At 40.0% G+C, this 14,953-nt stretch overlaps 1 protein-coding gene across 1 annotated transcript in view; it reads left to right on the top strand.

Annotated features, from left to right (window-relative positions):
* Positions 1–14,953, top strand: part of PARD3B (par-3 family cell polarity regulator beta) — a 382,717-nt gene that overhangs the window by 347,325 nt on the left and 20,439 nt on the right. The window contains exon 23 of the mRNA XM_017735561.1: positions 4,600–4,679. Within this exon, the coding sequence (XP_017591050.1) occupies positions 4,600–4,679 (80 nt within the window). The remainder of the gene's footprint in view (positions 1–4,599; positions 4,680–14,953) is intronic.

Raw genomic sequence — 14,953 nt, 5'->3', positions numbered from 1 at the left:
TGCTGAATTCTTCTGGTAGGGGCAAAGAGTTGTTGCTGATTTCTATTTGCAGTTTGGTAGCTCTCACCTTGAGCTGTGTGTGGATGCACAAGAAGAAGTCAATTCTGGTTTCATGAAGCTTGAACTTCAAAAAAGATCGCTGTAGTTGTTATTTTTTGTACTACAACATCTGTCCAACCCCTAACACCTTGATCCATAAGGAAGAGGCAAGAGAGGCTCTCCTGCTAGCAGCTAGAATTGTACCCTTAACAAATGCTCCAAGAAGGAAATATAAGGTGAGAGGGAATGAAATGCAGGATCTCCTGGGGAAAAAACAGTCTCATGCACTTTTCTGTACAGTTTTCAAGATAGGCAGGAGCTCAGGATTAAGTAAATCCTTTCTTTTCCTTTAAAGAATTGTTATTCTGCAACCTCAGAATTTTCCTGTAGGCAAATTCCAGACTTACTCAAGACACCTGCTTGCAGGTATTCTCTGTTTATACCTTAGAATGCATTTGCAGATGTTTGAATGCTCTAAGATATTTGTTTCTGGGCTGATCTACAAGTGCAGATTCATACCACCTCATTTTGTTATTTTTCTGGGACCTTCTCCTAGTCCCTATTCGCAGGCTAGGGATACTCACTGCTAGCTTATCACTTCCATGTGTTAGAAAACTCCTCAAAGTGCCCTGCAGTTACCGTGTTTGCTGGGGACATCACTTGGCACTGGCACTTGCCCTGCTTTTGTTTCATCTTTTTCTTTACAGTTGCTTTCTCTTTCTGTCTGTTTTGCATCTGCATGTGAAATGTGAAACTGTTAATCTTCCTATGATTTTCTGTTTTGATAAAAGTACAAATTCTGATTGTCTATGGAAATATAGGGAGCCCTGGCCTTCACTCATTCTTCGCTGCCTTTTGGCTTTTCAGATTGGTCCCCTGCTGAAGGCTGTGGACATGGAGAGAGGAGATCAGTACATAGTGCCCACACTGTCCTTCAGTCTGCACTTCCACCAGCCTGGTTCTGCTGCTGGGAACTGGCAGGGGTTTAATTAAGGATGCAGAGATGTCATAGGATATTTTCTGAAGTGGTATCTTTCTATCACAGAAGTCTTGTCTGCTAGTGGAAATTGCTGTTTCTACAAAAGGAGACTTAAACCACAAAAACATCCACTAGCCATGTAGAAAAAACACCTCTCTGGCACACAGAAAATCCTGACCATGAAGGCATTAAGCTATATGGAGGCAGTGTCTTGTCAGTTCCTCTGGTACTGTGTCTCCAAGTGTGGCCACTGCTGTGATTGAGATTCCCAAAGGGGCAATTAGGAGAATAACCTGCTGGTGCAGAGGTTCTGCTCTCCCATTCAGCTCTCTGAGGCTTTGCCTCTCTTCAACCTGTCAAAGACTTCACTGTCTTCTGCTAACCGGATGTTAGTTGGTTTGAATCATATTTGTATCCGGTTTATTAGTTTTACATTCCACAAAGGCCTTGACCATACCAATACTTTGCAACAGTTACATTCCATGAATTGTTTGTTGTTGTTTTTTGATAAAGATAGTATTTCCTTTCCTCAGTTTAAGCGTGCTGCTCTTTTAATTGCACTGATAGGATGATGGCTGTTTCTGTGTTTATCTCTGCCCATTATTTTTGCATATTCATGTTTTGCTTGTTAGTTGAGGCCGCTCTTAAGATATGAACTGTTCATAATGATGGCACTTATTTAAGTTGATGTTGTTAATTGAAACCCTAAAAATACAGGAGCATATTTTGGATCGTTCTCTCTGTTGTGCATTACCATACATTTGTGAAATTTCACCTGCTGTCATGTTCTCTATTGATTGGGGTGTTGGTCTCCTAAGCCCATCCAGCTGCATCTGTAGGGACTCAGCTGAGCACTTCACCTCCTGTCAGCTCCCACCTTGCTGGTCACCATGTGGTCACCACCCATTTGGCTTTGATAGGACTTCAAGGTTTTAATCTATTTTTATTAAGATTACTGTTTGTTTGCCTGAATATGTTGTGATTATTAACTACTAAAGTGGTTAAAACTTCCACACCTGGTCTGAGGGCCAGCTGCATATGTCCTCTTTTAGGAAAGGAGGAGAAGCTGGAATATTTTGATCTTACTAATTAGTACATTTCACACCGATTTTTAGCTTAGTTTGTTGTAGAAGGCAGCAAAGGAACCCTTTGCTTTGACTCTTTCTGAAACATAAATAACTTCTACTAAGGAGGTGTTTCTATTTTCACAATTTCTCTTTTCATCAGGGTAGTATTTTATTCCAGGCACCATTTTGGCACTCCAGGCTGAGTGATGATACGCTTTTACTGTCGCATGGACAGATGGAGAAGGGAAATAAGAAGAAATGGCTGAGCCTTTAATTAGCTGTGCAGAGCCAGAGCATGCTTTTCCAGTGCACTGGGGGTTTTATATAGGGTGTGGAGACTCAGCCGCTCGATGGATCCAAATTAGCAAAATTGTGTATCCGCCACCAGGGTGTTTCTATGGTAACTGTCTCTCAAATCATATATACAAACAGACCTGGCAGGGGGTATTGCCTTCTATCTGGTCTGTAGGAAACCATCAAAAAAGGGGTGTTTTCAGGCTGAAAAAAGGCCTTGTGATGTAAATATTTTTTACTTTTGGTGATTGGTATAAGTTTTGGGATTACTGCTTGATGCTGGCACAATTCTGAGTGTCTGTGTTTTTTCATGTTGCCTGGCTGCTGTTACTCCCTTTAGGTGTGAGAGTGCAGGAAACTCACATGGGGCTGTGAATTCACCATTACCAGGCTCATGCACATAATTAATAACCTATCTACAGCTGCACAGGTAGACCATGTTTTTTATGGTGAGAGACCAGATTATACATTTTTTTTCTTTTCCTCTCATTCTTCTTCGTAAAACAGGAGAAATCTGAAGGGTCTTCTGTCACCAGTGTACCTGGGAATTTAAGGGAAATTATGAACCTGATGAAATTAGTAGCGTAAGAACAGCCAAAGTGGCTGTGACTCTTCACCTAAGTGATTGTATAAAGTCTCTCTGCGTGTTACTTTTTCTGGTGAAAAAAAATGAATGAATGATCCCTTTAGCCTACTGCCCTCTTTTTGAAATGTAGGGCAATTATTGTTAGTTTTTGCTCATCCAAGTCAGGTACTGCTAAAGCATGGGTCATTTCAAATCAGAGGTGGTTATTTCTTGTGGCCAACAGTTCTGTGAGGACTCCTTTCTGTTTTGAGTGAGATAGAGGAGAGCTTGCAAGAGGCCTATACTAAACAATTTTTTTCACTTGCAAATATCTTGGATGTTTGATGAGTGCCAAGGTGTATAACAGTATTTGTCTGGAATGATTTCTAAGCCTGCCAAGTAGCTCCAAATGATACTGCTTCTCTTTGCATTGGACTTGGCTTATGTAACATACACAGAAATGCTTTGTAAAGGTAGATAACACTTAACACACCTGAATGCACAACTTTTCTCTTTGCATGGGCTTATATATCTCTTCAGTGAAAATGGTGTATTGTGCATAAATTACAGGACTGACAGAAATGTTCTTTAACCTACAGAATGCAAAAAACATGTTAATTTTTGTTTTCTCTTTTTTCTAATCGGGCATTTGCCGAAAGCTCGGTGTGATTTATTACTTTCTTTTTAAAGAATTGTTAAAAATGTTTGAAAAGGCATTAAATCTTCCTTTCTACTATTAATCTGTAAAAGGGAAAGGGGATTTTAAATGGCCTCTTAGTATATTGCTTTATAAAACTGCTGATTCTAGCAGCACCGGAATAGGAGTACATACTAATGTAGGAAACAGTGAAGGCAGTCAGAGCCTCCTCCATTTATGGAAGAAAAGACTAATAGCTCCATTTTAACAAGGCTCTTAACACTTTGGGCCATCAGCAGGCATTGAGTGAGTGAAATTGGGAGAGCTCCTGTGTGCTAAAAGCATTGAAGTTCACCGTTTGGTACCCGGTTGGAGCCTTCCTGATAGAATTGTGCTCCACAGCCAATGCCGGTTGCCATCTTGAACACAAACCAAGTAGCGCTGGCATTTTGACTGAGTGCGCTAATGCTGCACTTTTGAAATGGCACCAGAGCATCATAAATGCACTTAACTCCCAGCTGGATGCTTAGCTTTGCAGTGGCGTTAGGGAAAGTTTCTGGATTTGTGTTAAGAGTGAAAGAAAACCTGTGTGTATCGTATTTTATACTTAAGCAAAACAAGCTAGTGGAGGGGGGAAACACAGACGTTAGCTTGGATTCAGGCAGTTATGCCACTGTAATCAGAAGGGATGTGCTTAGTTAGGTATGTCCTCATTTTACTGAATTCCAGGAGGAGGGCCAGCCAGGGAAGAAGAGAGAGAGTATCCCAGCTAGTAGGTAGATGAGGGAAAAGCTCTGAAGATTGTACCTGCTCTAAACACTTCTTTGATACAGAAGCCTTTCTTGTTAGCAGTGATAAGATTATGTATGGATTTGAAGCTTCTTTGAGCCCCTGCCTTTCTTTTGTTGATTTTGGCATGTTGCAGCATCATGTGTTCTCTGCTTATCGTTTTGAGATGCATTGTTAGTAGCTGGGCTGCATAATTGATCTTCATCTCTAATTACTCTCCTCTCCACAGGTGCCTGGAAAGGGTCCAGATGGGAGCTCATACAGTCTTCACTTCGAGGGGGTGGAAAGGCAGTATGCATCCTTACCCAGGTACAGCACTGAACCTTGTGCACACACTGACTCACCCTCCTTCCAATGGGGAGGGAAAGCAGCCCACAGCTGATGTCCAGCTCTAACATGAGAGATTATTCTGCACTTTTGTCTTGTCACCTTTTACTGCTGATTTACTGCCATTTTATACCTGTACTATTAATTTGGACTTCTGGATTTTTATAACAGGTCTCTCATTGAACATGTCAGCAAGAGTCATGATCCACAGGTAGAGAACATGACATTGAGGGAGCTGGCTCTGTAAGAGTTATAACAGGTCGTAGCAGGGCATAAATGACTGAGTTTGTAGTGATATAATCCTAGCTGGCATTGACAGAACGTTGCTGTGGAAAGCTTCCACTACAGCTGCCACAGACACTGAAGTCCCACTGTTGCTGTAAGGACAGTCTGACTGCAGTCCTCTTCCAGTAGAGCATCTCTGTGCTTTAACTGAATGCTCTGGAAATGAGAGTGAATTCTCTGAGGGGTTTTTTTAATTTTTAATCCTTATCAACTCAATGAAGAGTAATTCTAGTCTGGAACCGGTGGGGCATAACCAAAAGGAAACATTTCAGAGATTTCAGCCCCGTTTCTATGGGAGTTCTAATAGCGGAGTGTAACATAAATCAAGCCAGAAAGGGGAGTGAGAGGATGCTAGATGAGATAGTGGGAAGCAGGGAGAGGAAAACAAAAATAGAAAAATATTCCCCCTTTAGAATTAGAGGGCTGGGCAAATCCTCAGAGGCATGGTCCAATCCACTTCGTGGATCTACAGGCCTTCTTTGTAAAAGCAAAGCAGAAATAGATATCTATAAGCAAGAACATATTTTTTTGTTGTGAAGTAGTGCTGGCATTTAGGAAATCAGTGAATTCTTTCTTTTTGCTTTCTCTTTCTCCATTCAGCTATTTACATTCAAAGGTGTCACTGAAAGACTGATTGATAAATATGTAATGCTATGTCCAACTCCAGATGAAAATACAAAGAATATTTTACTTTTGCTAACCAGAATATAAAAGCTGTCTCACAAGAGATTGTTGGATGTCTGTAGGCATTTTTAATGTGTGTGGTTTCTAAACCAAAGGATGTGTCTGCAGTTTACTTACTGCCTTCAAATGATATTTGTCAGACATTTTTTCTTGGAGATTCATCCTGTGCAGTAACTGGCTTTTCTGTCAGAGATCTGCTTTCTAGCAGTGTGTCTTGTATGTATTTCCTGGCTGACTGTGGGTATGTAGTCTTCTGGGTAAATAGCCATCTTTTTTCACAGTCCCCCAACACTCATGTTTCCTCAGTATGGTTTTAGCAGTGATTTTTTGCATGTTAGTTAGGTGCACTTTAATTATATACACCCCTTTTTTATTTATTTTTGCCTTCCATTTTGTTGAGTACTTACTTGTTAATTACAAGACTAAATTCATAATTGGTGCTCAGTATAACTCTCTATAGCAATTTTTATATTTGTGTATCATGTCTTCTTTTATTCATTTTCCCTTTAAGAAAATTAACTGTATTTTTTCAAGCATTGTAAACTGAAAATTTCCCAGTGAAGTAACTTCCATAACCCAGAATTGTTTGATTTCCCCAGTATTCCTTTCAAGGGAGAATGACCAGAAGTGAGCACTACAGTGCAGATGTAGACATGCCCTTGCTTTATGTAGTAAGCGTTCTCTGTATCCCTTCTGTCCTGTTCCTTTCCAAACTGCTGCATCCTCAGTGTGTGTACTGCTCATCTCTACAACCTGTGTTTTTGTTTGGTTTTGGGGTTTTGGTTTTGGTTTGGTTTTTTTAAAAGTAGATTTATCTGAATCAGATCATTAATTTTACAGTGTTGTTCCCCAAACCTCCATTTAACTTGCTGGAGACACAACTCTCCAGCTCTTACGACAGGTTTGAGTATTTAACTGGCTGGAATTCTCTATTTACAAAGTCATCCAAATATTCCCTAAGCTTTTGAAGATCACTGTGAAAGTGTCCTTTCTCTCCATGCCTAAGGAGATTATGCTGGAGAGTGAGAAGACCTGCACTTCAGCAGGGCTGTTTGTGCTTCCCAACCCAAACACACTGCTGAGCGCACGCCAACCCGTGTCTCCAGAGGGTTTCCACCCTGGAAGGGGCAGAGCTTTGGGATATCACACCCTTGGGTGTGCCTGCAATTCAGCAGTCGGTTGCTGCTTTTTATACTTCAGTTTTGTAAGTTTTGCAGTTTCGTGTTACTGCAGTAATTAAGCCCTGGCAGTCACAAATGACTAGATTGTACAGTGAAGTCTAAATCCAGACGAAGGGGATGCAGTCTCATTGCCAGCCACTAATGGAAATGAGTGATTTCTTTTGTTCTTGTGGCTGACTGCCCAGGAGTATAGAGGAATCCAGGTAAAAACCACCCATTTGCCAACCTATTCTCGGAGAAGGATCCATGAAAACTACTGTAATGAGCAGTATCATTAAAAAAAAAAAATAATAAGAGAAACAGGAATGTAGAAAGAAATGAAGAGGTAGTATTTCCTCAAAAGAGTAGCTTTCTTCTCTCCAGCATTTTAGTATTAGTTCACAGTTTCCTCCCCTTGGGTTTATTCCCCTTCTCTTGTGCTGTCCTCACCGTGGTGAGGCCACTGAGCTGCATTTGGTATGGATGCCATATGGAACTGTCTGCATACTTAGCCATTTAAGCCCAGTTTAATAAGAGATAACTTACAGAGGCTTCAGATGAGGGTTGTAGATGCTGGGAAACAAATTCCTATTGCAATATTGTGTTGAGTCCAGGAGGATATGACCTTTGCCTGCCGCTCTGGTGTGGCACACACAAGAAAGGAGAGGAAAGCGCTTGGACTGCAGCCAGTTTCACAGGATGAGGAGGGAGGAGGGGATCTGTGCTGTGTCAGGAGTAGCTGGGACCTACACAGTGAAACTGTCCTGCTCACCTGAAAGCCGGCAGGACTCATGCCAGTGTGTGTGGGCATGGACAAATTAAGGAAGAGAGCTTTGGTCTTCCTCTCCACTGGGCAAGAAGGAGGAATGTTCACCTGCCAAATATCTTTATGAGTGTTTTATGCTCCTAAGACACTGTCCCATTCCTTTGCAAAGGCATGCCTCCTGCATGGAGTCAGATCTGAACATACCTGCTGCTGGTTTGTTAAATTCTAAGCTTTGAAGCATCATTGTGGCTTTGCCTTTTTTTTTTTTCCTGTTTTTCTCTGAAGCTGTTAATTTAAGTCTAGATATTATGGGCCAAATTCAGGTGATACAAGTCTGTATTAACCCTATTTGAGGAATTCAGCTGTCAAGTGTGCTTGTCTTTTCAGTAGGTGCAGCAGCAAATTACTGTCCTGGTCTCACTGAAGTCAGTTATGTGCTTTTTGCCTTTTGAGTAGAGGATCTGTTCCTGTGTAAGGTTACATGTTTAATTAAAAGGGGAAAAGGAGGCAGCAGCCTTTGAAGAAATCGGCTTTCTGTGTGACTGGTCTAAGGAGTGGTGAGCTGAGCTACATAGTTAAGTTTCTAGGTAAAATAATGCCACCCTGTAGGCTTGCTTTGGAAATGTCTACAGAGGCAAACATCTGAATTAAATGATAAGTGGCTGTGGCAGGAGAGTGGCAGGTCTTCATCTCTCACTGCATTGTGCTGTTCTGTGCAGAAAAGCAGCAAAGTGGGAGAGACAGAATGGAAGGCTTTGCGAGAGCGATACAGTTCTTTGCACTCAGTACTTATGTGTTGCCCTGAGGCTACAGCTAAGTAGTGCTGAGTAGTAGTATTAAGCAATGTTAAATCCTTCTGCTTAGGAGCAGAATGGCTTGATTCTTACACCTCTTATACCTCTTCTTTTGGGAAGAAGAGCAGGGCAAGGTTGTGGGAGCCAGAAAAACATTGGTATCTCTTAAACTATTTTTAATGCCTACTTTCTTGGTGTAATTCAGAATATTTTCCTGATGGAGCTATGGAACAGATATGAAGCTGAAGCTGCTCTGTTTGTTCATAGTTCTATTTTTGAGCTTGCTTTTATGGAAGTCTGTCTTAATGTAAATCACAGTCTTGCTAATGGCAGCCTTGTTTGGAGAAGCCTCATGTTCAAGGACACGTTCTTTTCTGTGGTGGTGGAAGAGCTGGCTGTGACCAAAAGCAGACTGACAGACACTGAGACGGCACGCTGGTTGACATGATGAGTGTGGATTAGAAAGCTCAGCCATCTTTCCAATAAGAAATGCTGATTCCAATGGAAAACTAGTACTTCAGACTTTCTCTGGAATTCTCATATTATTGAAGAACACATTTATGTCAAGGAAAGGGGGAGGGCCAGAAAGGCTGTGAGAGCATTAGAAAATAACTGCTAGCATGGAAAAATGAGTTCAGGCTGTGTAGATGGGTTCAGCTGTATTGCTGTGGCTGGAACAAGACTGCTGAGCAAACTGGTAATTGGCTCACAAGAATATCTGTCTTAAATGTAACACGCATCCTGAAACTGGGAAACTTGGAAATGGATTAAGGAACTAGCCTTGCCCTACAGTGGCATCGGGTGGTCTTGCCATGCTGGAAGCTTCCCTTCAGATTGACCATGCAACTTGCACTTCTTAAGGCAGTAGCTGAAAGCAGCACACTCTCCATTTCTAGGTATGATGCCAGGAAGGACAATTCTGATCACCTTGCCTGAGCCCTCCAAGACTTTCTACATTTTTGCATCAAACTAAATTTCAATTTTGATCCATCCCATTACTTTTGTAGAAGTATTTACAAAAGCATCTAACCTGGAATTAGAAAGTCACATTGTGGGGAATTCATTACATTCTTCAGAGGTTAATTATTTTACTGCTTAAAGAGATTATGCCTTTTTTCCCCTAAAGTCTGACATTACCCAATTTCAGTTTCTAGATACTATGGTAAATATTTTTTCTGCTAGATTTTAAGAGCCAAGCCTGCAAAATTCCTTCCCTTGAGTATTTCTATGCAGAGATCATTTATGTTATGTTTTCACCTCCCTTTCAATAAATTAAATACATTGAGCACTTAGGTCTTACACTGTAGAGCATGAAAACAGCATTGACTCAAGGGGCCAGAGTACCCATACAGTCAATTTAGGAGGTAGCCTCTAGAGTTGAGTCAAAAACATTTTGAACCCTTCGAATCAAAAGCAAAGTTTTGGTAATACCTGGATTGTGAACAGATAAGGTTCCTCCCACAGAAGAAATGGATTACTTAGCATGTTTCATTAGCTGCTTCTTGCATTTGCATGTTCTTGCCTTTATTTTACTAAGTTTATTTCAAAATGCAAGATTTCTGTAATTTAATTGAATCCTGAAAACTGGAAAAATCATCAGAAACTTACTTGACACAAATCAGGAGAAAAAGTTAATTGTCTATTAAATAAGACTCATCATTCACCATTGTCTAGCAGAATCTGAAATTAATATACTGACATTACTTAAATATGTATATAGTGTATTCTCTTGGTTAACAAAAAAGAAATCACAATTTCAGTGCAGACTATAATTAGCTGTAAATCAACTTGTCAGAGCATTCCCAGCCTCTGGGAATTGACTAGCCAAGGACCACAGATGAAAAAGCAAGGTCTAAAATGAATTATTTAAACCAAAATTCCCTGTATGCTGGTTTAAATCACAATTAATTATTTTTTTTCTGCTTAGAATCACTTTGATTTAACCTATTCCATCACTTGTTGGAAAAAATCTGTCCTCTTTCTTATTTTGTATACCTCATCTATAGTCCTCCTTGGCATCCACCAATTTGTTGCACAGGGTTGATCCAGCAGGGCAGTCATGATTATGGTCATCAGCTGAGAGGCGGCACGTCCTGCTTGGTGTTGCTGTTGACAAGTGCCATGTGGTGGCACAGTGGTTCTCAGTGACAGCACTGCTCTGTCCCATCACATGGCTGCTGTTCTGCCAAGTTATCTTCCCAACACCTTCTTGGTGCTCAGACACTCCTGAGTAAGAGCCTGCCTCTGTTTTTCGCTGTTCCTCTCACCAGTTGACTTCCTTACATGGCTCCACTGAAATTGCGACTTCCTCTATTTTTTATTTGCCCAAAATGGTGCTTTATGGCAGGCAGAGGGTGACAATGCTGATGCAGACTACAGGGAATAAATACCATTGCTGCCTTGTAGTACTGTTTAAATTGGAGCAATGTTCACCTGATAAAAAGAGCATCTGCAGATACTCTCTCATGAAGGGGGGCAGGGCTGCCAAAACTTTAATGGCAGTGGAATAGTTTATCAACCCTGTCCAGAATCACTTACATCTTAGCCTGTCAGTGAACCCATGTTACTGGACCAATGTTACACAGCTACAAGGTGAACCTGTTGACTTCTGGTGCATAATATAATACCCAATATTTTAAGTAATGCCCAGGCTTTTCCCTCCAAAGGGGTGGAAGCCAATGAAGAGCAGGTTGATGGGAAAATATTGTATAGTTCCAGGTGGCTGAATGAAGTCTGTATCTCCCTCATTACTCATACTGATTAAAATAAAAGGAGATGGTCAAGAGGAACATTTGAGAACTAATTGTAAATGGCCTTTTTTAATTTTTGATATAAATAATTTTTTTTAATATTCCCCTGGTGTAACTTCAAAACTAAGAAGACTTGATAATTTGGTGCCTTAAATAGGATTAGAACTAAGTAGGGTACAAAAATGAATGGCCCAACTAACTTCATCACCCTAGTCATGTGAAATATAAATAATATTCAAACACTATATTCTCCAGCGTACTTGATTATTAACTTTCTCTTCTGTTTTAATCATCTAAAGTGATACCAGTAATTTAGGGATATTTTTTTAATATGATTTTTATCTTGACAGCTGTGCTTTTATTGAAAATGCAGCAAAATCTTGTCTGTGTGTATCTTCCAATGTGGTGATCTCATTATAAATGAAATATATGTATGGTTTTAGTTGGATTTTAAGTGCTGGCAGGTGAATTTAGAATCAGTTTTAATGGAAATAGTGGTCCTATTCAAGGACCTCCAAGATATGTTGCAGTAAACCAGCCAAGATGAAATACAGGCAAAGAAAAAAAGATCATTCTTACATGCTAGAGCCCAGGCTTGGGAACCAAGCTGATGTGCTCATTAAAAGATTAGCTTGAATCCAATTTCAAACAGTTTTAAGATTTGGCTAACTAACTTCTCTTAACTCTGGAAGATACTAAAATTGATTGCTCTGGAAACTACCCGGGCTCTAAGAGATGTCAGGGAAATCATTGTATCTCAGGGACAGAGCCCAAATCTATAGCAGGACACCAGATTTGTGACACATACATGCAGCAGAGAGCTGGAAATGCTCTGTTGCAACTTCTTCTCTTCCACCTCAGTTTCCATCCCTCTGCTGAGGTGTGCAATGGCACCTAATATCACCTCAGTGCCATATGTGAAGCTTGAAGACTTTTTTTCATATATGATGTCAAAACACATTTGTCCAAAAATGTGCAGAGTTCATAAATAACCTGTGTGTACCTTCTGCAGTGAGAGTCTCAGGCATTAAAAGCAGAGCAGGAAGGAAAAGTGTCAGTGTACTACAGACCTTTCAAAAAATGGTCTTGTGTCTCTAAGACATGACTGAAAGGAGGAAAGAAATTTGTAAACAGGATTACAATTTCAGAAATTCTCTGCGGTGAATACAAAAGGAAGGAGATTTAGTTGTAAAACATACCTCCAGCTTTCTAATAAAATAGAAATATCACTTGAAATGAACATGATGCCTTCATCCAAGACAAATTAAGTCTAAATAATGAAAAAGTATACTTTAGAAAGTCAGAAAGGTCAAGGTTCGTGACATCAAATCATGGATTGCAGCTGGCAGGCCACCTCTATAATTTCCATGGGAATAACTAAAGAAAATTGACCGAAGAAAACGTCTGTAACAACTGGGACATAGCTTGAAAAAAAAAACGCTAAAAGCCAGATGTCCCAAAAGAATACTTTGGAAGTGTGGAAGGAGTCAGACAGGGATGGGGTTTGTCAATTTTCCTAATAAGTCAGTCAACTCCTCATAGCAAAAAGCCAGTTAATGCAATATGGAATAGTTTAAAAGTCAATTAATATTTTGAAACTAAACAGCCAGCCTTTTTGCAAGGAGATACTATGTGGAATAAATAAAAATACTTTCAAGTGTCACATTTACAGAAAACATGGATCTGGTATGAATTTTAGTGTATAATCAGGCATAAGGACCTCCCACTCAAACTAAGGGCACCAAATTCAGCTTAAAAATATGGGAGATGGAGGGAAATACTGCATTTGAACAAAAGGACTTGGATTAATATTATAAAATTTAATGAAGTCTTGGAGACATTGCCTCAGAAAAGAAAGCTGTATTAACTATGCCTCCAGTGAGTAAAAGAACAAAACAACTGTTAGGGAACAAAATATTAATGAAAGAAAAAAGTATCAGTACAAAATGGTTAGGTTGAGATGAAGGATCTGTGGAAAAAAGATAAGTGAATGCAAATTAAGAAGAAGATTAAATTAAAAACCAAAAGCATATATCCCATAGAATGCATCAACATAGTGATGTGCTGAGTGAAACCTGGGGAATAAGATGTGTGCTCCAAAATGCAAATACATCCATTGCATTGTTAAGATGGATACTGAAATGGCTCAGGAGACCAGCAGACTGGGAAGCTCAGCTGGCTGCTTTGTAGGTACGGATATTTGGAATAAAAATGTTGCTGCTCATGCTGAGCTGTAATTCAGAGCTGATCAAAAAGTGTGGGCTCTAGGCTGCAAAGGTGAGAAAGAGCATTGTAAAATAAGACAACTCTGCTGCAGTTCTTGGTTTTGGCTTTCCCTTGATAAATATGTCTGGAGGTGTGGCTGAAAGATGGCTGTCAGCAAATGTGCTTCAAAAACAACTAGCAAAGGAAAAATGTAGGAAGCCAACAGTATCAGGTGTAAATATGTATTATTTTTGAGGCTGTTGGATCAGGAATTTTTGAGCAAGCTTCCTGCAGCTCTCATTTTTGTACGTGAACATCTTGTATGTTGTGCCATTGCTCAGCTATGTTCCTGTGAGCAAACAGCAGCTTTGCAATGGCACCCTTTGCTCAGAGGCAGACTGCAGTTAGTTCTCCATATTAGTTCTCAATTCCTTTGTCTCCATCCAATCTTTGCAAAGCATACTCGGAAAAAACAAACAAAAAAAAAAAAAAAAAAAAAAAAAAAAAAAAAAAAAACCACCAAGAAAACACCACATCAGAAACACAGCCCTACAGGATGTTGTACTGTCACAATGGCAAGTTTCAGGCTTCTAATAGCAAGCCATTTAAAGTGAGTCAGTTATAGGTATCCTTATGTACATGTTTGGGAAAGAGGAAAGATTATGATGATTAAGTAGGAAAGTGGACAGTCTTAATTACATGCTTAATGACAGGCTGTGAAATCTTAAGACCCCAAATACAGTTCTGTGTTCTTTTACAAACATGTAGGGGACAGAGTCGTGAGCACTCTGTGTGCCACCCACCGAGAAATGAGAAGCAGGGTGGGGGAGATGTGAGGAGTAGAGAAACACAAGGGCAGCATGCTGAGCAGACCTGCCGTTGTTTGTTATCCTTGGTGAAACCCTGCCTTGTGAGGAAAGAGCTTTTATATAAACTGGTGATTAAAGGAAAGAAGTGTCTAATTTGGGATTAAGAGAATCACTGAAGAATTTAATAGTAAAAACAGTTGCTAGAGCAGCTGTTTCAACACAGCTCAGACAATTGGCAGCCAAACTGCTTCCATTCCATAAGTAGGTGACATATTTAATTTCTCTGCACAGAAGTCTTAAACATATCAGAAGAAAAGTCTCAGTTTTAGAGGGTTTTGTCCAAATTTCTTTGCTCGTGTTCACCAAAGGCTTTTATGTTGCTCTTCATAGAAAGTCATGCTTTAGATGTGTTGATCCCCCTTGAGAACAGCTAGAAATTTACTAGAAGCTAGTACAAGCCTGGGCCAGAACCACTGCAATCCATGGATGTGTTCCTAATGATTGCAGTCAGTTTAGACTGAAACACAACCACTGTTGGAGCATATTCTTTGATTTCTTTGCTGTCTGGGTCAGTCTGGTAGTAATTTGATAAACTCTGATTAGGTTATTTGTTGTTTTCACCAACAATTTTGCCCACTAACGTTAGCAGTTTCTCTCCAGATTTTGGAGATCCTAGTAAAAGAAATACATCTTTTCCTCTATGTGTTCTTCTTCAGCCCATCCAATCTTACTGCAGATGTAAGTGAAATAAAAGTAAATGTAATTAATGTAATTCAAGGTTGTTGAAGAATTGCAAACATTCA

Source organism: Corvus brachyrhynchos, unplaced genomic scaffold, assembly GCF_000691975.1.
Source record: "Corvus brachyrhynchos isolate BGI_N302 unplaced genomic scaffold, ASM69197v1 scaffold255, whole genome shotgun sequence".
Taxonomy (NCBI): Eukaryota; Metazoa; Chordata; class Aves; order Passeriformes; family Corvidae; genus Corvus; species Corvus brachyrhynchos.
The sequence above is the reverse complement of the archived record's forward strand: the minus strand, read 5'-3'. Positions and strand labels throughout refer to the sequence as shown.